Source organism: Hemicordylus capensis, chromosome 6, assembly GCF_027244095.1.
Source record: "Hemicordylus capensis ecotype Gifberg chromosome 6, rHemCap1.1.pri, whole genome shotgun sequence".
Taxonomy (NCBI): Eukaryota; Metazoa; Chordata; class Lepidosauria; order Squamata; family Cordylidae; genus Hemicordylus; species Hemicordylus capensis.
In genome coordinates, this window is record NC_069662.1 from 110,580,151 (window position 1) to 110,604,890 (window position 24,740).

General features: G+C 41.8%; 1 protein-coding gene across 13 annotated transcripts in view; it reads left to right on the forward strand.

Moving 5' to 3' along the window:
* Positions 1-24,740, forward strand: part of ZNF385D (zinc finger protein 385D) — a 641,404-nt gene that overhangs the window by 475,029 nt on the left and 141,635 nt on the right. For all 13 annotated transcript variants that reach the window (XM_053263043.1, XM_053263038.1, XM_053263036.1 and 10 more), the window contains one exon: positions 21,765-21,875. In XM_053263043.1, the coding sequence (XP_053119018.1) occupies positions 21,765-21,875 (111 nt within the window). The remainder of the gene's footprint in view (positions 1-21,764; positions 21,876-24,740) is intronic.

The following is a 24,740-nucleotide window of genomic DNA, read 5'->3' on the forward strand; positions in this document are numbered from 1 at the left end:
CGCCCGCGCCCCCCCCATTGCTTTGCTGGTGGCCAGTCAGTGGCCTGGCTTGGCGGTGGCAGGCGCCGCGGCGGGTGCCTTTAATGCTGCTCACTGCGCCTGCCCGCCCACGCCCCCCCCATTGCTTTGCTTGCGGCCAGTCAGTGGCCTGGCTTGGCGGCAGGCACCGCGGCAGGCGCCTTTCATGCTGCTCACTGTGCCTGCCCTTGGCTGAGGCTCGCTCGCTCCGTCGCTCGCTTAGTCTGGAACAGCCAGAAAGAGGCCCTCTAGTGGCTTGCCAGCCAGAGGGTCTCTAGTCAGTGACGCACGCACATGTGACTTGGCCGGCGTGCTGAGTCGCGCTGCGCATGCGTGCGGTGCGTCCGTCCTCCTCTGTTCGCCTGCACGTGGTGGTGCGGTCGCCATCGTGGAGGAAAGCGTCGTTGCTGGGGCTGGGGCTGCACTGCAGCAGGCGCAGGCAGGACAACGAGGACACACAAGGACACCCGGCACGGAAGAAAGGATTCGGCGGCTGGCGGGTGGAAGCAGCAGACCAAGTGTCAGGGTGAGAATGAGTTGCAAAAACTACAGAAGCCACATGTGGAAAAAAAAATTAAAGAATCAGGCTTTTATTTAGCTGCCCAACTATGGTCTCAGGTGCCTAACAGGTGTTAATGTTTGCATTATACACTCCTCTCTCCGCCCCAAAAGAAAGAAAAACAATCATAAAGATTCTTTGGCACTCAATCTTAAATGCATGCATGTAGATGGAACTGAGAGTCAGTTCCCACAGCCTGGGTAGTACAGCAGTGTGAGTTGACTCAAGCAGTGTAACATAGCTGCCTGTGCATTGTTACAAGGTGTTTCAAGAGAGTTTTACCATGAGTTTTGCTTGCTGGCATGCTCGTTTTTGCACTGTGAAAGCTTGCCTTGTGATCTCAGTTTATGCTGAAGTGCTCCTATAACAGCTCCATCTCAGAAAAACCTGCAGTGTTAGCTTTAACAAGTGCCTGTGGTATCCTGCTAAAAACACAAAGTTTGGCAAGAAAAATGGGGGAGGGGGTTATATGCCAGGACCTTTGGAGATTGTCTCTTGCTTGTGAGGAAAAACCAAAGTATAATGTGGTGTGTATCATCAATCATTGCATCATAATTCTGTTGTTTGAGATACAAGCCAACTCCACAGGGTTGTTGCTTGTGAGGAAAAACCTAAGTATGTAGTGCACCACTCTGGGCTACTTGGAGGGAGAGTTCACATTTTTGGTTATTTATCGCATTTTTGGTTATTTATCGCATTTTGAAATTTTTGGTAATTTTTGTAATTTTTTAATTTTTTAAAATAAAAGTTTTCTGAAACATGTGTGTCAGTCAGATGTATGCTGGGGGGGCAGCGGGGGGCGCAATTTCAGTGCTTGCCCCGGGCGCCGTTTTCCGTAGTTACACCTCTGGTTGATGCTGCCCCTGTTATGCTGTGCAACATGTGGGCCATTGTGTTTTTTGTTTTTCATTTTTTTTGGGAACTGACCCTCTGAGCGCAAATGTTTTGGTTCTGATTTTCCAGCTAAAGTTGATCCCACATATTGTTTTAATTCAGTTGTATCTACAACCATTCTTGACTTTAACTAACTGCTAATATAGCTTGCAGAACAGCAATCGGCTTAAATTAGATAAAGCAAATTGTAATTTATGTATTATTTATTTTTCTATGAAAACCGCTTTGTGAACTTTGGTTAAAGAGTGGAATATAAATATTCATAGTAGTCATAGTAATTATGCAGTAGATAGCTACAGTAGTATCTTGTAACGACACTGAGCCAGATCAGATGATACTTTGAATGATTACCCCTTGTGTCTTAAATTATGATTGGTAGGGAGCAGGACCCATAGCAAGAGCATGAGTTTGTTCTCGTGATCATATGGTGGTGGGCTGGAAGGGAGGAATGCTCACTCTCTCTGCCGGTCAGACAACCCAAGCCACCGGTTGGGTTAACTTACCTAACCCCCACGTGATTGGTCTGCTAAGCACTCCATGAGGGAAGAAAAACCCAAGCTGGGACCTCCAGGATACCACAAGTCATCATGAAAGCAGCAGAGAGGCAGCCCTCAGTACTGCAGCAGCTCTCCTCTCCCTGGCCCCACTTTAAGGTTGCCAACTGTCCCAGATTGCCCGGGACATCCTCTTTTCTCTGGGGAAAGTGGCGGTCCCATTTGAGATGACCTTTGCTCCCATATTTGGCGCGGGCGCCAACTTCAAACCTCCCTGTGCCTGCCAAGGTGGAGCTCCTCAGCATTCTTGGAGCTGATGCAGAGATCTCCCACAAGCCAGAAAGCCAGGTGACTGCTCCTCCCCCACTGACAATCAGCTCTTTGGCGGGGCTTTCTTTGCCTGCCAGCTGAGGAAGAGCTCCCCCATGTGGCGCAGCAGCAGGCTGGCAGAGGAGCCAGCGTTGTGTCTCCCATGGGCATTACCACCACAGCTGCTGATGCCTGTGTCTGCCTTGCTTCCTCCTTGATGTGCTGTTTAAGTTGTCAGGGGATTCTCTCTTTTGTCAAGCCTGCCCCACCCCCTTTCCCTTTCTCTCTTTCTCTTGTCAAGCCTGCCCCATCTCCTTTTTCTCTTTCTCTCGTCAGGACTGCCCCATCCCCTCTATTTTATTATAATTATTAAATAATAATTTAATTATTAAATTATAATAATTATTAATAATTAATAATTAACTGTATCTGTTTGCCTCCGCATAACAGATTATTCTCTGGGCAGCTCATAACACAGCATTAAAACATAAAATAAAAACACATAACACATAAAATCATCATAGACCAAAAAGGCGCGTGGGGTTGCGGGGAGAGACTACAAAATACCATATAAAGCAATTTAAAAACTCTTTTAAAATAAGTTTTAAAAATCAAAATTTAAAAGATCTGAGTGAACAAAAAGGTCTTTACCTGGCATCTAAATAACAAAGTGATGAACCCAGGTGAACCTCACTGGGGAAGCTATTCCATAAACGAGGTGCAGCCACCAAAAAGGCCCTCTCCCTAGTACCCACCCACCTCATCTCATTTGGCAGGGGAACTCGAAGGAGCGCCTCTGAAGAAGATCTTAAGGTCCAGGCTGGGACGTATGGGACAAGACACTCTCTTGGGTAACCCGGTCTCAAGCCATTGGGATCTCTCTTTAACTCTCTCTTCCCCACCAAGCTTGCCCCATCCCCTTTCTCCCCTCTTTTCAAGACTGCCCCATTCCATATCTCTCTCTCTCTCTCTCTCATTCATATCAAACATGTCACATCCCCTTTCCTTCTTTCTTTCTTTCTTTCTTTCTTTCTTTCTTTCTTTCTTTCTTTCTTTCTTTCTTTCTTTCTTTCTTTCCTTCCCTCTTTCTCTTTCTCTCTCTCTCTTTTCAAGCCTGCCCCATCCCCTTTGTCTCTTTTGTCTCCCACACTTGTGGGATTTGTGGTGAAGGATCAAAAAGTGTGTGGATCCATTGGGCATGATGTAATTCTTGCTTTTTGCCAGCGATCTCTCTTGATTTGGATTTGGTCCAGGACAGCTCTGGTTCTTGTTGTTTTATCTTAATTTATCTGGGTGTGTGTTCAAAGAACTCTGTGGATTCATGGGGCTTTTGTTAACTGTTTCCTTAGAAATGCTCTATGTTTCAGTGGGATGGTTTGTGTAGACAAGAAGCTGGAAACAAGTGGCTTCTGCTAACTGTTTCCTTAAGTTAGCTGCTCAAACATATTTAAAGGAGGCTGTGCTGATGATGAAGGAGGTCAAGGTGCAGTTCTGGGCACTCAGGTCTTCCCATAGAGAAGCTGAGTGAGAGCAAAGACTGGTCCGGAGGAGGGTCTTTTAAACCCGCTCCACAGCACTCTGAGGCACTGAGTGGATCCCAATGGACAGACAATTTGTGGGATGGTTTGTGTGAATAAGCTGTGTGAAACCATGGGTGCTTGTATTTCTCCCCCCCCCTTACAAATGCACTATGTTCAAGTGTTTTGTAAATTATCAAGAAGGTATATGAATCCAAGGAGCTTCTGCTGTCTGTCTGTCTGACTGTTTGTTTGTTTATTTGTTTGTTTGTTTTTATAAATACATTGCTCAAGCTCCTGAATACCCTGAGATGGCCCCACCTCCAAGATGCCACCCAAGGCACACACACATCCAGACTTCAGTCCCTTATTAGTGGAATGGAATGTTGTCAACCCTGCCCCACCTTCCACATAACTCTTTGGTAAAGCAGCCCAGGAACAGTTTAAAACATGCCAGTGCCGCAGACGACACAAATAAAAAGATAGGATGGCTCTCTTTGTGTCCTACCTCACTTTTAACCTGAGTAGTGGAGCTGGGCTACCCAGAACTGCTGGGTCAGAAGGGCTCCCAGTGCCCCAGATGCCCACAGATTCCTGGATTAACCCCCTCCTACCCAGGAATCTTTGGTCGCAAGAAAAGCCTCTGTGTCTTACTTTCCCACACCAGCCCATATGACCCACCCCTAATACCACCTGCCATTTACATGGGAGCATAACATTCAAGGGACCACCTTAAGTGACACAGTGGGGAAATGCTTGACTAACAAGCAGAAGGTTGCTGGTTCGAATCCCCGCTGGTATGTCCCCTAGACTATGGGCAACACCTACTGTATATTGGGCAGCAGAGATATAGGAAGATGCTGAAAGGCATCATCTCATACTGTGTGGGAGGAGGCAATGGTAAACCCCTCCTGTATTCTACCAAAGAAAACCACAGGGCTCTGTGGGCAGCAGGAGTCGAAATAGACTTGACGACACACTTTACCTTTGCCTTTATAACATTCAAATAAGGCCTGCACACATGCAATTGGGCACATGTAGTCCTATTACATGTAGGTAATTCATGTACTGTTTTTCAGATAAAAATCTGAAAATCGGCTGCGCACATGCATTGGATTATAAATGTGTAGGCCCCATTTGAAAGTAAATTAAAACACACAAATTAAAATTTATTAAAATTGAATTAGTTCTTTGGAATAATTGTACAGTACTGAATCACTACAATGTGTCTTAAATCATGACAGGAATGGATGCTAGTAGTACAAATATCTAATAGACAGCCAAGTTATTAATACATATTTGGGCAATATTATTGGAATAGCCATGTATTTAATAGAGTTTAATAGCCTCTTCAGGCTCAATCATGCACTGAAATGTTCCCTGTAGGGCCCAGTTGTGTAGAAATTAATAAAGTCCATATAGGAAGTTATGTGACTGGCAAAGATCATGTATTAGTTTGTCATGAATTATTAAAGGCAGTACCATCATTAAAAGCAATTATTGCATTTGGTAGACCACTTCAAAGATCTTTAATGTTTGTATATCCTATTGGGAATTGTTATGTAATTGTCATTATGCTCCTCAGCTTTTTGTACAGAAATTCACAATAAAGGTTGAGAATGCTCTGGACATCTTCGTTGTTATTTTACTCTAATTTTGCCAAATTTGATTACATGTAGTCATTGCCTCCTGTTTGAGAATAGGGCTCTAAAAAGTTCTACTGTGCTTTATTTGCTATTGGGTGACATCCAGTCATTATACTTGAGTTGTTTCATTGCATATGAGTGGACTTGAATGTTACCCATCATACTGTTTAGTCTGCATTATAACACTTTTTGACTTAAGTAGCAAAACAATAAGGTCATTCACACAACCAAAATCCCGAGTGGCTAGGAAGGGCTGGGTGGAAGGCAGGGGTATACCTACCTTCCCCCACACGAGTAAGGGCTCCACCACATTCCACTGGGCTATGCGCCTACACAATCAGCATGGTGGAGCTGACTGCAATGGGGATCTGGAAGAGGAAGTCTTCCAGTATCCCACAATGCATTGCATGGGCAGTGGAGAGGCTTCCCATGTCAATGCAGCAGCTCCTTGCTTCCTGGCCACTCTGTAGACAGCACTCTATGGTGCAGAGCTATCCAGGCTGCCAGGAGCTGGTGCAAACAGCCCTGATCACACACATAATCAGGGGTATTAAGATGGGGCTTAGTCCCTCTTACCTTGGTTAAATGAATGATAGGAGAACAGGGTGGCTCTACTCTGGAGCAGCAGGATAGGAGTGGGTCCCGTGGGTCCACATGAGCCTCGCTATCTGGGTTTTCCTGCTCCTAACATGCTGTGGCTGGTCATATGAACTGCCTTAATATGTGTTACACAATTGCTGTGCTGGGGAAGAAATCTACACAATTATAATTACGGTATGCCAGTTGATATGTTACTTGAGACAAATTTGTTACATTTGAAATATATCATATCTGTATCTCATCTATGATATTATGTATCGTCATCGATGATGCATTAGGCTTCAGGTATGTTATGTCTTGAAACTGAAGATAATTGCATTCTGATTTTCATAGTTCATCTAATTTAGTGTTTGTACATGGAGCTGTTTTTCTTTTTTATTTCCAAAATTGAGACAAGATACTGAATGCTACAATATGTACAGTCTCAGTTTTCGTGCTCACTCACTAGGATATATGGGTCAGAAAAATTAAATTATGGGACTTTGATGCCAACATAATCTGGCATTTGTGGAAAAGATGATTGGTTCAACCTCAGTCCTGTGATCTACTGATAAGATTGGATTTGACAATTAATGTAATGTCTACACCACTGAAGCCTGACTCTGGAGGCATATGCCAAACGAGCAGGCATAGCTGATGCCTGTTGATAAAGAAGTGTTGCATCCAAGATATTTTGCCTTCTGTAGTATTTATAAAATGTGTTAGTTCTGAACTCTCTCTGCTTAATTTTGTGTGTATAGACATTTTCCTAAATATTTATATATATGAATATGTAAATAATGTACACATTATGTATGTTAAAATACACATTATATGTGTTAATACTTGTATAAACAAATATATAATGCATAAATATGAGTTTATGACGTATAGATATATGTTTATATACATATGAGTTTATAAACTTGCTATAAGAATTTCAGCTGAGTTCCATATACTGTACATACATTATTTTCTCAACCATGTTTTCTTACAAGCTCTTCACTGCAATTTCATTATAACCTCCAGCTGTAGATTTCCTATTTAGCTTTGTTAGGAATTGGAAGGAAAGGAAAAGGAGAGGTGTCGATTCCTGGGCGGAGAACTGGTCTTGTGGTAGCAAGTATGACTTGTCCCCTTAGCTAAGCAGGGCCCACCCTGGTTGCATATGAATGAGAGACTAGAAGTGTGGGTACTGTAAGGTATTCCCCTCAGGGGATGGAACTGCTCTGGGAAGAGCAGGGGGTTTCAAATTCCCTCCCTGGATTATCCAAGATAGGGCTGAGAGACATTCCTGCCTGCAACCTTGGAGAAGCCACTGCCAGTCTGTGTGTAGACAATACTGAGCTAGATTGACCAATGGTCTGACTCGGTATATGGCAGCTTCCTATATTCCTGTCTACCATAGAGCCATGTGGTTTTCTTGGTAGAATGCAGAGGGGTTTACATTGCCATCTCTTGCACAGTATGAAATTATGCCTTTCAGCACCTTCCTATATCGCTGCTGCCCGATATAGGAGTCTCCCATATTCTGGGAAACACATCAGCGGGGATTCGAACCATCAGCTTCCTGCAATCTAGGCAGCTTACTTGGTAAAAACCTGGTTCTGTTTATGACAATGTCAAAATTCTGATTTCAGGCTCCCAGATTAACATCCTTTTAAAGCAGAACATTCACATCTACTAAAGTTATACAATACATCTGCTAACTTACGGTTACAACAGCAGTTAATCTTTTGGTGAGAAAAAGGGGTCAGATGCCAATATGTTCCCATTAAAGAAGAAACTAAAAAAGGGAAATTCTTTGTTCTGAATATTTTTCTTTCTGATTAAAAAAAAAAAATCAGGTCCGCTGCTAGCCATGATTCACTGAATTCAACAGTTTGCTAATTTGTTTTGAAGACTAGACTTAGACCACAACAACAAATATTTATATACCACTTTTCAACAAAAAGGTTTCCGAGTGGTTTACATAGAGAAAATGAATGAATGAATGAATGAATAAATAAGATGGATCCCTGTCCCAGAAAGACTCACAATCTAAAAAGAAATATAAGATAGACACCAGCAACAGTCACAGGAGGTACTGTGCTGGGGGTGGAGAGGGCTAGTTGCTCTTAGGGATGTGCAAAACGTTTTGGGCACAGAACGATCTGTGCCCGAAATAACCAATTTTGGGTGATTCGGAGCCAAACCGAATCACCCCCGACGATTCCCGAAAAATATCGGAACCAAAACGAATCACCCCTGTTTTGGGTCCGAATTTTTCGGGTGTTTCGGGTCTCCTTTTTGTGCCCCAGAAAAGTGCCAGCCTTGTCTTCTTCTTCCCCCTCCGTTTTCAGTTTGACGTCTCTTTGAATTTCCCGCCTTTTTGCCTCCATTGATTTCAATGCAGAAATTGCTTTCCTGTCACTTTAATTGAAAAGGTCCTGGGGCCAAAAGAGTGGGGTGGGGTGGTAGTGCCCAATGGGTGGAGGCTACCACCCAAATTTCAGTGGGATTGGGCAAAGGGCTGATTTTTGGTGATTTTTTTGAAGTTTTAGTGTCTTTGGGGCAGATCAGGGGCAGAAAGTGGGATCTGGGCCAGAAGAGTGGGTTGGGGTGGTAGTGCCTAATGGGTGGAGGCTACCACCCCAATTGCAGAGTGATTGGGCAGAGGGCTGATTTTTGGTGAATTTCTGAAGTTTACGTGTTTTTAAGGTTTCCCCCCATTAGGTAGAATGGGGGGTGTATCACTTCACGTCGTGGGGAAAGGGGTGGCCTAGAGCGGTGTGGGGTTGGTGGTAGTGCCGGATAGGGGCAAGGAAGCTACCTGAATTTTTTCAAAGGATTTGGGCAAGGGCTGATTTGTGGTTAATTGTTGAAGTTCATGTCTTTAAGGTTTAGATTCTATGATAGCAAATTAGAGTGGATTCATGGTGTGTCATTGAACATCTCATTTGCTATCATAGAATCCACACTCAGAATACCTCAGAAACAACAGAACCCTGTACGCCATGGGTTAGAAACCCATGGGGGTGGTTGGCACCCTATGTGCACTACACCACCACTCGCTCTGGGCCACCCCAGCACCCTCCCCCCCAGTGCACTTATGGGGCTGCTGAAAGCTCCATTCTATTATAATTTAGGAAAAACCTTAAAGACTCTCCCCCTGCTAAATAAAGTGAATCACCACGTTAAAAAGGTGGCTCTTTGCTCATTTTAGCAGGTGTTGCTAACTGGGCAAACTACAGGTGAAACTCGGAAAAGTAGAATATCGTGCAAAAGTCCATTCATTTCAGTAATGCAAATTAAAAGGTGAAACTGATATATGAGACAGACGCATTACATGCAAACCGAGATAAGTCAAGCCTTAATTTGTTATAATTGTGATGATCATGGCGTACAGCTCATGAAAACCCCAAATCCACAATCTCAGAAAATTAGAATGTTACATGGAACCAAGAAGACAAGGATTGAAGAATAGAACAATATCAGACCTCTGAAAAGTATACAGTGTACTGTGCTTGATTGGCCAGCAAACTCGCCTGACCTGACCCCATAGAGAATCTATGGGGCATTGCCAAGAGAAGGATGAGAGACATGAGACCAAACAATGCAGAATTGCTGAAGGCCGCTAATGAAGCATCCTGGTCATCCATAATACCTCATCAGTGCCACAGGCTGATAGCATCCATGCCACGCCGCATTGAGGCAGTAATTGCTGCAAAAGGGGCCCAAACCAAGTACTGAATACATATGCATGCTTATACTTTTCAGAGGTCCGATAATGTTCTATTCTTCAATCCTTGTCTTCTTGGTTCCATGTAATATTCTAATTTTCTGAGATTGTGGATTTGGGGTTTTCATGAGCTGTACGCCATGATCATCACAATTATAACAAATTAAGGCTTGACTTATCTCGCTTTGCATGTAATGCGTCTGTCTCATATATCAGTTTCACCTTTTAATTTGCATTACTGAAATTAATGGACTTTTGCACGATATTCTAATTTTCCGAGTTTCACCTGTAGACCACATGAACTTTTTAATGTAGTCCATGAACCAGACCCACAAATGTTAGTCAACCACAATATCATTTCAGAGGACAAATGTTCATAGTGATTTTTGGCAGTGTCTACTCACTCCTCTCCAGAGATGGGAAATAAGTGATCACATTATTGCATTTACACTTTCTGTGTGTGGTCACCAGTTCTTTATCCTAAATGATTATGGTGAAATTGCAGTCATTCTTGCAAATGATTATGGTAAAATGGCAGTCATTTTTTCACAGAGGAAAGGGTTAGGGTCAGGGTTAGGGTAACAATGATTATTCATAATCTTCATAATCATAAAGAAGATTATGAATGAACAAAGATGTTCATTCATCTTTGGTGCATCTTTGCTCATTCATAATCTTCTTTGGTGCAAAATGATGAATGAACTTTAAAAGAATCCATTGTCATTATCCAACAAAGAATCTACTCTCAGAACACCTCTAACATTTAAAACAACAAAACCAAGTAGCCTATGGGCTTGTAGTTTGGGGGTTGGTTGGCACCCTATGTGCACAACACCACAACCTTGCTCTGGGCCACCCTGGTGCCCCCCAAGTGGAATTATGGGGCTGCTGAAATCCCCATTATTCCCTGTGGGGGGGAAGCTTAAAGACATGCCAACTTCAAAAAAAAATTGAAAAATCAGCCCTTTCACCAATTCCTTTGAAATCTGGGTGGTAACAGGCACCCATTGGGGCACTACCACCTGACCCACTCTTCTGCCCTCAGAACCCCTTTTCTGCCCAACTCTGCCACAAAGATACACCAACTTCAAAAAATGTTAAAAATCACCCCTTTGCCCAATTTCTTTGAAATCTGAGTGGTAGCTTCCTTCCACCCATTGGGCACTACCACCCACCACAACCCACTCTGGGCCACCCTGGTGCCCCCCATTTGGAGTTATGAAGCTGCTGAAATCCCCATTATTCCCTATGGGGAAAAGTTTAAAGATGTGTGAACTTCCACAAACCAAAAAAATCACCCCTTTGCCCAATTTCTTTGAAATCTGGGTGGTAGCTTCCACCCATTGGGCACTACCACCCACCCCACTTTTTTTGCCCCGAATCGATTCAGATTCATAAAATTTGGGTACAAATAGAATCTGGGGTGATTTGATGAGGGATATTTGGACCCAAAACAAATTGGGGGTGATTTAGTTTGCGTACAAATCAAATAAAAAAATTGATCCGTGCACATCCTAGTCCGGACAATAAAAGCTTTACAGCACACAGAATGCTAAAAGCATTACACTACTATCAACTATTTTTGATCTCTACGGATATAGACCTTGTCAAAAATCACAGTGAGCATTTGTCCTCCCAGATGGTACCAGCCACCTTAGCAGGCTATTGTACTGTTTTATTATTACAGTAAACAGTAACAGTAAACTGTACTGTTATCTACTACTACTATTAGTGATGTGCGAACCGGTTCAATCTTGAACTGGTTCGAATTCGAACCAGGGTGGTTCGATGGTTCGAACTTGAACCAAACCAGCCATCAGGTTCGAGCTGCAGGTTCGAATTCGAACCAAACTGGGGGTGGTTCGATTAAAACTGGTTCAAACTGGTTTGAACCTCCAAAAGAGGGTGTGGTGATAGCTGGTACCCATGGATACCTACCACCCAAACCCCAAAGTAATCAGACACTCGTACGATTTTTTATGAATTTTTGAAATTTATTTTTATTTTTCTCTCATAGGGTATAATGGGACTTGAACTAGCCCATTATTCCCTATTGTGGAGCACCCATGTGTGCCAACAACCACTCAAACCCCAAAGAAATCGGACACTCCTACGATTTTTAATGAATATTTGAAATATTTTTAATTCTTTTCATCGTAGAGTGTAACGGGTCCCAAACCAGACCATTATCCCCTATTTTGGAGCACCTAGGGGCACAAATGTGGAGTGGGTGGTAGGCACCCAGGGGTGCCTACCAGGGGTGCCTACCACTCACAAAACACCAAGGCAATCAGACACTTCTCTGATTACTGGTGAATAAGTATTTTTGAATTCTTCATAGAGAATAATGAGGATTGCAGCAAATAGATAGCTTCACATCGGGGGGGGAAAGGGTGTCCTAGAGTGGTGGGTGGTGGGTGGTAGTGCCCAAGGGGGGCAGGAAGCTATCAGAATTATTTGGAAGGAATTGGGCAAAGGGCTGGTTTTTAAGTGATTTTTGAAGTTTACGTGTCTTTAAGGTTTTTCTCCATAAAGAAGAATGGAGGTGTCAGAAAATGTATAGCTTCACGTCGGAGGCAAAGGGGTGGCCTAGAGCAGAGTGTGGTGGGTGGTAGTGCCCAAGGGGGGAAAGGAAGCTATCAGAATTATTTGAAAGGAATTGGGCAAAGGGCTGGTTTTAAAGTGATTTTTGACGTGTATGTGTCTTTAAGGTTAGCAATGAGAGTGGATTAATGGTTTGTCATTGAAAATCTTATATGCTACCAAAGAATCTACACACAGAACACCTCAGAAACAACAAAACCCAGTACCCCATGGGTTAGCACCCTCTGTGCACTAGACCATCACTCACTCTGGGCCACCCAAGCATCCCACAAGTAGCTTTAAGGTTTTTCTCCATAGGGAAGAATGTTTCAGAAGTTTCAGCAGCCCCATAACTGCACTTGGGGGATGCTGGGGTGGCCCAGAGTGAGGGTGCCAACTAGGTGCCTACTACCCACCCCACTTTTGTGCCCCTAGGTGCTCCACAATAGGGGATATGGGCTGGTTCGGGTCCCATTATGCCCTATGAGAAAATAATTGAAAATATTTAAATATTCATTTAAAAAATCATAGGGGTGTCCGATTGCTTTGGAGTTTGGGTGGTTGTTGCCACCCATAGGTGCTCCACAATAGGTAATAATGGGCTGGTTCAAGTCCCATTATACACTATGAGAAAAAATAAAAATAATTTTCAAAAATTCATAAAAAAATCGTACGAGTGTCCAATTGCTTTGGGATTGGGGTGGCAGGTACCCATGGGTGCCAGCTACCACCCCACCCACTTTTGGAGGTTTGAACCAGTTTAACCCAATTCAAATTTGAACCAAACCAGGAGGGGTTCGAGCAAAACCAAAACCGAACCACCCCCTCCTGGTTCAAACCCGGTTCGAATTTGAACCGAACTGGGCAAACTAGTTTTGTGCACATCCCTAACTACTACTACTACTACTATCCAGTTTTTATGATGATAAAAGAAAAAAAAATGCCCTTGGAAACATATATTATCCTCATCATATAATATCTTTAGATATTAGCAGGTTGTCATATGAATAGGTCATACTGCCTACAATTTGTGAGGTAAACTGTAAACATGGCTAATTGCAAGACCCAGAGGAGGAGGGATCTGAACTCTGAAGCCCTTTACAAAGAGGGGCAGTTGAAACATTATTACACTATGTAAATGCTCTTTGTTCACAATGCTAAGTTCTCTATACTGGAAATATTTTTTCTAGTTAAATTATATGGCTTCAAATTGAAATGAAAATGTATAACTAAAACTGTGTTTCTATTTCTGATGTGTGAAAAGCAGCATATCATAGCATTATGCTCTTCCATTGATAAGACCAGAAACAGCAGTTCATGAAAATGCTTGAACCTACGATGCTGAATGTCAAATCACTGGCTAATTATTCACCATAATTACTGAGGCAACATTGAATCAATTATCTATAAAAGGATGAACCATGCATGATTGTATGTCTAGAACATGCATTTTAAGTACTTAGCATCATTGGTTTCCAATTGTACTTAAAAACAAATTAGATGAGTTTCTTTCCCCCTGCTCCATTATCTAGATATTTTGATGAGTAAGTTCCCTCAGCTGGCTCCCTTGTTTATTCCAAATGTTAATTAAGTATTTATCTGGCTGGCTAGAATACTGAGAATTTTAGCTGCATTTGAAAGATATAGAGATGTTCTGGATAACATTGTGTGTGCTTTCATGCTCTCCAGCCATAGAGATGAGATCCACATGTCCATGTAGATCAGCAAGAGCAATATCCTTGGACCCACACTACATCTTACCATTTGGAATTTGTTTCTGGAGCCATGGAAGTGTTTTTGTGACGGCTGGCAGATGTAGTCATGTTTACACTAGTTCCCTGCTATTCTCCATGTTCCCTGTGGGCCTATTTTTATAGGAGTTTGATTTGAATTTATGCTAACTCCCTTGCTTCCTGACTTGCAAGTTCTTTCTTTCATAAGGAAGAGGCTCAAAATTATTAAAAAGAATGTCAGAATTATTTAAAAGAATGTCAGAATTATTAAAGCCAGCGTGGTGTGGTGGTTAGAGTGCTGGACTAGGACCGGGGAGACCCGAGTTCAAATCCCCATTCAGCCATAAAACTAGCTGGGTGACTCTGGGCCAGTCACTTCTTTCTCAGCCTAACCTACTTCACAGGGTTGTTGTGAAGAGAAACTCAAGTATGTAGTACACCGCTCTGGGCTCCTTGGAGGAAGAGCGGGATATAAATGTAATTATTATTATTATTATTATTATTAATAATAAACAAACCAGTCAATAACACCTGTCTGACTGTGTAAACAAGAAATAATAATAAATAGAATGTCTAAGGGTGGATCTAATGTCTCCAAGTCAGGTTACTTGATATTGTCCCTGATACAGCTACTCTCTCTCTCATAAGTAAAAAAGACTTTTACTTATTGTGTCTTATATTCCATGGCTGAATTTTTATCTTAAAACTGATTCAGGTAGGTTCTTCAAACTGTGTTCACATAACTGTGGATGTGCATGGACAGGAAGGAATTCAGACAGTTGGCCTCTGAGTCTTGGGGGAACTTGCTGTCTACCCAACTGAGGTTTGTGGTCCCCAAAAGGCATGATCAAATTCTGGGGAAGAAAATAAGGATCAGAGGGGCTTCCAGAAGCTGGCATGGTTAGTCAGGCACAATTCAAGCTCTGGAGCTTCAAACCAGGTTGATTGGGACTACAGACAGGTTCATGGTGAAAGCTGTCCAGATCCAAAGCAGCAGTCAGGAAAAGAGAAGAGGACTTAAGCAGTGTCCTTACAGTAAAGACAAGTTGTTCTGATTGAGGAGCTACCTATAAGGCGAGGCCTAGTATGTCAAGATATGCTTGGGGTCAGCTGATTGGCAGATCAGTCAAGATGGTACTGCAGCCTTGATGGCTTCCTTGAAGGCCAAAGCTCAGTTCTCTAGACTTGCACTTGAAACAGACTGCTGATGGTGCAGGAGGAGGTAAGGCACCAAAGCATGACTGCAGTGCTAGGAACCATGGTTTGAGTTCCCTCTGGGGCCATACCAGAAAAAGTATTATCCCCAAAGATACAACATTGACTTCTGTACATTCAGTGAAAGATCTGAATGGCAGCATTCACGATTGTTCATACAGAGGTCAAAGCCAGTGGGCATGATCCTGGACAGCCCATACATACTGGCACACATACACATTGACACATAGATATGTCTCTATCGCTTTCCTACATGAACAAAATTAAGATAAGGGATATCTAATGATATCTACATAAATATATGTTGTGAACTTGGTAGGATTATTTTAGTGGAAGCTTTGTTTTGATGCTAAATTTGGGAGAATTCTAAGATTTAAGATATCTTGCACTTTCTGCAGAAAAATGCACAGTGGAACATTCCATTGGAATCCTCTGAAAAGAAAGATTATTTTGACCTCTTTTCGAGTTGGGTTATATGTCAGCTGGTCCATCCTAATCATGTGGAAGAAAAGTGTGGGTATACCCATCTCCCCACATCCAGTATTTCATCCTCTTACCACCTAATAGTATGGAGGGTGTTTTATCTCTCAATATGCTGATAAAACACTGCTTGAAAAATGATGTGCTACACCATCCCACTGCCGCCTAATGTAATACTATTCAAAAGTTGGTGGGAGGAGATGTACGTGCCCACTTCTTCTCCACCACACAATTAGGACAGGCTTTCGGATGCATTATCTGAACCAGCCATTACTCTGTCTTTAAATTGCAATGCCTGTGAAGCAGCTATAAAACATTATATGTCCTTCAGTGACAATAGCATCAAAATTAGCAAATATCAAGCAGCAATCTTATGCTAATTCAGGATGCATTTGAATTATCCAAAGCTTTGGTTATTTCTTTAACCACTGATAGATAGTGACAGTTTTTGCAATTCTTAAAAGCACTGATAGAGAATAATAGGCTATTTTAGACAATGAGCAAACTTCTTGAGTTTCTTGAGTTGTTATAGGAACATAGGAAGCTGCCTTATAGCAAGTCAAACCATTGGTCCATCTAGCTCAATACCAAGTCAAACCTTTGGTCCATCTACACTGACTGGCAGCAGCTCTCAACTGGCAGGTTAAAAGGCAGGAATCTTCACCAACCCTACCTGAAGATGCCAGGAAGTGACATCTGGACCTCAGATGTTCTTGCACTAGCTCTGGCTCCACATCCTATGGCAAAGCGAATATCTTACACCACTAACATGCAGTCTCCCTTCCAATGCAAAGCCAGGTGGACACTGCTGGCCTTGTGGTAGCAAGCATGACTTGTCCCCTTAGCTAAGCAGGGTCTACCCTGGTTGCATATGAATGGGAGACTTGATGTGTGAGCACTGTAAGATATTCCCCTTAGGGGATGGAGCCGCTCTGGGCAGAGCAGAAGGTTCCAAGTTCCCTTCCTGGCATCTCCAAGATAGGGCTGAGAGAGATTCCTGGCTGCAACCTTGGAGAAGCCGCTGCCAGTCTGTGAAGACAACACTGAGCTAGATAGACCAATGGTCTGACTCAGAATATGGCCGCTTCCTATGTCCCTATGCTTAGCAAAGGGGAGAATTCCTGCTTACTACCATAAGACCCACTCTTCTCCCCATTCATGTGACCCTAACCCTAACCAGAGACATGGTTTAAATAACCAGGACTGAAACATTGCACAGAAGCTAAGGAGGTAAGCAATGGGGAGGAGGCGACAGGCTCAGTAGACTTTGGGTCACCATCACAACCCAATAAACCACAGTTAGTAGTTATCTGAACCAGCCCAGTCTGTGGTGGGAGTGGGCTCTAAAGTGATGGGCCTATTGGCAATTCATTGTCTGTAGGATATGATTAAGCTTCCTCACATGGTTCCAGGATCAGAATATAGCTGATGAAGCTATTCCCACAATCACTAGAAAGCGAGCTAAGGGAGCTTAGCCCGCTTTCCAGTGGTTGTGGGAACCACCGGGCTCACAGGTAAGCCCGGTGCTCCCAAGGCGGCTAGCCCGACTAAATCCCCCTCCCCTTAAACCAGGTTAACTGAGCGAGCACTCCGTTAACCGCATTTCGTTCCTCGTGTGTCACCACGGCATATGGCACCACATGAGTAGACCCCCAGCCAGGAGGCTCCGGGCTCGGAGGTCTCTCCAGGATGCCCCGTGTACTTGTGCAGGGCATCCTGGAACTTCGATCCATGCAGCCCCTGCCGGCTCCGTGATGGAGCTGGCAGTCGTGTGGGTGGCCGATCCAGCCACCCAGCTGCGAGTGGCTGCTCGGCTGCGGGAAGAGCCCTCTCCCCTAAGCCCTCCTAAGTCTCTCTAAGTCCCTCCTAAGTCTCTCCTAAGCCCTCTCTCCCCATAGAACCCACTCAGGCGCTTCACACGTGTCGTGTATAGCACCTCGATATCTTTTGCAATGAATCTGTAAGATAGCTATAGAGGTCTTGTGTGTAAAATAACATTTCTGGAATGAGCCATTTTTGGAAGGGCGGTATAGAAATCTAATAAATAAAAAAAATATTTGTAAGTCACATTCTAAAAATAGATTTAACCTTAAGACAAATACATAAATATAAGCATAGAAGTTTCTAAACACAGAAGGTCAGATTCTGCCTAAAACAGGCTTGTAAATAGCCACTTTCCTGGTCACCTTTGGTGCATAATAAACATCTCCAGATAATGACAAAGTATTTCAGAAGTCGGCTCTTTTTAATGTGTGGACAAGCAACTTAGTAACATGATCTAACTAGCATATATTGTATGCTGCTACTACTGCTGCTGCTGCTTCCACTACTACTACAAGAAATATTTATATCTCTCTTCAACAAAAGTTCTCAAAGTGGTTTACATAGAAAAATAAATAATACATAAATCAGACGGTCCCCTGTCCCCAAAGGGCTCACAATCTAAAAAGAAACATAAGGCAGATACCAGCAACAGTAACTGGAGGGATGCTATGCTGAGGTTGGATAGGGCCAGTTGCTCTCCCCCTGCTAAAGAGAGAATCGCCACTTTAAAAGATGTCTCTTTGCTCAGTTAGCAAGGGTACTTTAGTGGAATTATGAACAGGGCTTCACTGGAGCCATAGGACTATTCCAAAATAAGGAATGTCAGGATTGCAAATGCAATCTTTAAACAAAGAGTTTTGAATAAAAGTGCTTAGGTTTTATGAGCAATTCTTGGAAGAGGGAATATGTAATGCTGACAAAGAATAAGGAGATTATAATGCATGTTATCTTTCTTTGTTGTGTACAGATCATTTGGGAATTATTGACAGATGATCTTCAAGCACTGATCAGATTTTCTGACCATCTCATGCATTTGTTGCTCTGGCTGTTGTTTAGTTAAAACTCCATGCCTATGATCCAAATAGATCTTTTGAATTTTCTTTTTTCTTGATTGGTATTTCTTAGACTTCACAGATGTTTCTTGTGTTATTCCCATGCCAGCTTCCTTTTGCTATAACAAACATTTGAGCAGCTTATCTAATATTTATTTAGAACTTTGTGGGTTGGCAACCATTCCCAAAAGAATATCCTAGGGAAAATGCTAGAGCCAAATATAATTCCAGTGCTTTTATTTGTCTCCTCTGACTTCATTAGGAACTGGGATTTATGGAGTTATATTTGGAAAAGTAATTCTGGCTTGTTGTATCAAAGAGCAATCGGCAGAGAAGAGATTTCGGCTTCTGAATCAGCTTGTCTTAATCAACTTGGCTGCCATCCAGACATCTTTGTATACAGAACTACAAGCAAAAATCATGAAATTCCCATTTTAGGGACAGATTTTGTAGCTGCCGCTATCCCAAATTATGGGGAGGTGGGGAATAAATGTTGGAAGCTTGGTTCTCAGTATAAGATAACCTTTTTGGTGTGCTTGTGTTGAATATTTCTGTGTATTAGGTTATTTGAGTAAGCTTTATGTCAGCCATCCCAAGCAAAGGTACAGTGCGTCAATCATGATAGGTAGAGTCAAGAGTATGTCAACAACTTGTCCTTACAGTAAATGTTTGGAGTCCTTTACATGAAGTGTGTGATGAGTAATTTGGGAATCGAGAACTTGCAGAGTGTGATGGAGGGAATAAAATAGGACTGCATGCCCATCTAGGTGAGCTCAGTGGGTTATTTTGGTGGTAAACAAGATCTTCTGGAACCAGGGTTTGAATTCCAATGCCTGTGGTGATTTCGCAATTCCTGACACCTAGTATTAAGCCCACAATAATGAATATAGTAAATGATCTACAGTATCATATGGACAGTGTTTGATCTCAAAAGGCAGCTACTTTTCTTGGGGGGGAGGCGTGTTCTTTATATATTGAATCATGTGTTTGATAGATGGTCATGGATTCAGTCTGAACATATTATAAATGCAGGTTTTGCTTATTTACATTAAATTCAGATTTAAGGGGGCTTCTATGCTTTGTTCCAGCTGATACTATTTGATCCATCAGTTATCCTGGAGAATGCAGTGACTGACTTCCTGACTGAATTTACTAGAGGAAGTTCTATTGAAATTTCGTAGTTCTTTAGAGTAACTTCTGAATAGTACTACTGTGAACTTTAGTCAGGATGTCAGCCAGTGACATTCTGACTAATCCTTTGCATTCCTATGATTTCTACATTGTTCTCCCTTTTCCTTTCAAGTACTTATTTGTTCCAATTGCTTCAGGTTGAATTACAGTTCAGTCCTTGTATGCACACATTGGCATACCGCTGTTGTCTTGCCTTAGTCATAGGAGTCTGAAGTGGGCAGTGATGTGGCTTGTGGCAGTATCTTTTATTCCACATTTCTGCTTCTGTGCTACATTCTCTGAGTTTATCTCTACCACCATCTTTCCTCCCCTCCTATATTGCATATTTTAATTCCTCTTTTCACAAAAGGGGAAACATCAAAACAAGCATTCTTTTTTTTAAATCAGGAACACGTTAAGCCATGACTGCACCAAAAATGACAGCTGATATGTCACAGAGGATTGTGGGGGCAGAGCAAGAGTGCCATCCTTGCAAACAGCCAGGAAACTAACTGCACATGAAGCTTACTCCATAACTCAGCACATGTGGAAGGAGAAGTGATTTTGTTCCTCTCCCCACTGTACAGCCCTCATAGACATATTCCTTGAAACTAAAAGGAGTTTTGTAGAGAGGGGAGAGAAGCAAAAATCACTCCCACCACTGTGTGCTGTGTTGCGAGTTCTTGTGATGGCAGAGCTCTTGCTCTGCCCTTGTAAGCCTGTGTGGCATGTCAGCCAGCAGCTTTTGCAATGGTAATCATCTATTGCAACAGCTTAGCTTTGTAATGCGGACCTAATATTTTCAGGTTAAAAAATTACATGCCGCTTGTAATACATTTAATATACCCAGCATTATACATTTGTAGTATAGATCGAGAGGTGTGTAGGAAAAATGGATAATTATATGGATATATGGAATTACAGTTCACTTCCAGATACTTGTAGAAGAGGGCTGTAAAGGGTCCTATTTTGGGAACACTCTCATTTTAAACTAAGCTCTCACTATACTTGGGTTTACCACTTCAGCGTGGTAAAGTGGGACTGTGTTGGGGCCAAACACAGTCTCCTCCTGCATCCCTACATACTATCAATATATATTGGTCACTCTCAGCCTTATCGGGTCCTGAGGCAGTTTGCCTTTCTTTCCTATGCTTTTTGCACCCCTGTATGGCAAAGTATGTATTTGTTATTGGGCAGTGATTGTGTTTGCCTTCCTTCAAAACTCCATGCTTCTTTAAATTCTCAAAGCATTCCTTCAAGGTGTATTGTTTTTGGAGAAGAAGAAAAAGTTTTTCTCCTTGTTCAATAATAAATAGTTAAATATTCAGAGAACTTTATGACTCAGAAGTATAAAACAAGTGAGATCTCAAAGTAACAGCATGTTGACTTCTTATCACCTTTCCCAGTACTTATTCTCTCCTCTTGAGATTGAAGTCTCTCATTTATATTTAGTTGTTTCATATTTCTTTCACCATATTCTTTTCATCTGAGACTCACTGCACCAAAAAATAAGAGCCAAGGAGGATGAACTATACTGATCTCTATGCCAGAACAACACAAAACAAGCCAGCATTGCAGGAAGTTGCTTTGACATTGCAGCAAGAGAGAAAAATGTTCAACCCTGGTGGTGTTTTTTTTAACTAAGTCTGTTGCTAAGGTTAAGTAAGAGAGCATTTTGACATGTCAGAATGTTCAGCACCTGTTTATTCAGGATCTAGCAATTTACAATGATGAGATTTTTCATGAACGAAATTTTGATTGTAGCCAAAAACGGCTTCAGAGTGGCTAATTTCACCACCCCCCTTTTATTGTTGCGAAAAAGAGGAAATTCAACTGAATCAGAATACAAAAAATGCTCAATTTAAAAAGATGACTTTGGCAGTGTGTAGATTTCATTTTATGCTGTAAGCAGAATTGGCAGGCTTCCAAGAGAACAGAAAAAGCTTTTATTTCTTCTCTTTTTGTTGCAGATGGACCCGATTCAAAAAGCTGTAATAAATCATACGTTTGGGGTTCCTCTTCCTCACAGAAGAAAGCAAATCATATCGTGCAACATTTGCCAGTTGAGATTTAATTCGGATGTAAGTAATACTTTTATATCTTCTTTAAAATATGTATGCATGAGATAATGTTTTCTGTTTCTCATTGGAACCTATATGATATTATTTCACATCAACCTTGTGGCTTAATGTGCATTAATGCACATGTTTACTTGATACCCGTTGGCCCAGCTTTTCTTCATGGGTTTCTTCTGTAATTTGATTTCCACTAATTGTATTGCAATATATATGGTGGAATAACTGATGCTTCATTGCTACAAGCTGCAGAAGCTTTTGCTCCTAAATCATGTGTTAGTTGCAAGTATTTAAGTTGAAGCTTCCATCATAAGTGCACCAGAGATCTGTACAGTATGTTCATTAATCCTATCCTGAAGGTGGTTTTATGTTCTTGCAGCAGATTTGTCATCAGTAGTTGGGTAATGCTGTTAGTCAAGTGAATATGTACTTCATAGAACCAATTCAGTTGAACCTAGTGCAGTCCGTTCTGGACTACAGTGTATCAGGTTGCTGGTGGAACATTGCAGCTTTGGATTCTTCTCCATGTGAAAATGCATCCAATGACTGAATAGAAAATTAGCATGTCAAGAGAAGGATTTTAGGCTAAACATAGTATTCAGATGCCTGCCTGGAATCTAAAGTCATATACTTCGAAGAAGCCTTGAATCATGTGCTTTTTATGCTTATTTGAATAACTTCTTGGCACACAAAGAATATGAGAGCAGGAAAATGCTGGAATATGAATATCAACAAGTGAAATCTTCTGGTGCTCATGTGAATCATCGGGATCACTACATCGTCCAGACAAAAAGATCCAGATCTTTCACTTCAAAGCAAATAATAAATCAGTGAGGTTTGCATTTCTGATGATGATGATGATGATGATATATTGCTTTCAATATACATGTTTTCTGTAAAATTATAAATTCTGTAAAATAAGAATAAGGTCCTTTCAAGATTAGTCTGTTGGCTAGTTCTCCATATATCAGGTCAGCAACAAAATAAATATACCTGTGAAAAATATGGAAATGCCTGGTTGCTTGCTGGAGAAAGAATCCATCATTTTAAAAATTAGAAAATTTTTAAAAGGCCTAAAATGATGTACACATCCTGTACTTAAATGGCATTTACTTTCATCCGGAAATATAACAGAGTGTTATGTCACTAGAGCCAAGTTATTTGAGGTAAATACTTACCTAATTATCCAAATATATCCATAAAATGAACACATGTCACTCCAATTTGTGTATGATTTCAAGACATGGCATTAACCACATAAGTGGGTCCTGCAAATGAATATGTAGGTTAACATGTTGAGTGAGTGGCTTGCAGAGGCAGTTTGCTTGTCAATCATAAACCCATTCTTTGTACATATACAAATTGCTCTCTAAAATTCTGGTTGCAGTTCTAGAGCCGATTTATGCAGACCAGCATTTTACATCTCATATTCAGTGTAGCAGCTGAGATGCAGATGTGGCTCATTCCTGCTCTCCTCCCCCGCCCCCCAGCCTCACTCTGCCTAGTTTTGCCCACTGCAGCATTAACCCCAGGCGAAGAGGCCAGTTTTTCACTGGGGAACTGGGCAAATAACCAGCCTGTGCACCAAGGGCTAATGCCTTGGCAGACAAAATTAGCGAGAGGGAATTGGCCAGTGCAGAGAGAGGAAAGTGAGAATGAGCCACACCTGCATCCCACCTGCTACAGTCAGTCTATATTACAGTCTTTGACCAATAACACAACTAAAACAATATAAAACTTTAAACATAGCCATATTAATAACATAACTGTACACTGGATCTAACTATTAGCGAGGAGAGTGTGATGAACTCTTACTGCAGAACAACAGAATTTTGCCAATGTGAATGTGATAGATGAATTCATGTCTATTAGCAGATATTTGGTGTAGAATTTGTCCAATCAACCTGGCAGATTATGTAAAAGCAGGTCAATTAGCCTTCGCCTAAGGTCTATATAAAAGACACACGACAAGAGCACATGTGCAATTGATTCAATCTCATCAGCGTTACGGGGCAATATCTCTGCTCAATTGGAATTCTATTGTATCTACCAGCCAAGAATTCTGAAGGGAGGGCTTTCATATGGGCCCTCGAAAAGGCCCATCTACTGTATGTTTGGGGAAAGTGAGGAGAAACAGATAATCTGCTGGGCGAGTTCTCATCCCAACCCACCTGCTACTGAATGTGGGATGAAGCTGCCCTCACTCCCAATCTCCCTTGTATTGGCTGCTACTGGTCACATTTTAAATATATATTCAGTCATATGAACATAATGTTCATATGAAGAGCTTTCAGAATTAGGTAAATATATATTTCCGGGGGCGATCAACTCTTGTTTCTTGATAAAAAGGCTTTTACTCCTTGGAGGCTTGGAAATATTGCACTAATAGATTCTTCTTACTGTCACCACCTCCGTGTTGTCACTTTTAGACAACACACTAAAGACCTTTTGCAGTGGTTCTGTAAAACTGAAGTAAGGACATCTCGCTTGCATTACAAAACATTACAAATATAAGCTTCAGGTCTAATAGAAGGGTGCTCTGATGCCATTAATTTGAGGGAAGAAGAAGAAGTTCACCCTTTTCATTCGACCCTGCTTTCCAGTTACTTCAGGTTTCTTCACCATCTGTCCCACTTATGAGGAAGTATTGACGTATTTGGTAATGCTTTCTCTTTGGCCACAATATTAATAGTTCTAATAGTTTTGTTTTCTGTTCATGTTATCCATTAATCCAAATTCCATGTCTCAATCAATTATTCTTTTGTTTTGTTTTTTGGTCTCCAGCACTTCTAGTGAAGTTTGCTATACTGGCAGCCTATTGTGGGCAAAGAAAAGTTTTATTATTTTGTGAGGTAACCACAAAAGTGGTAT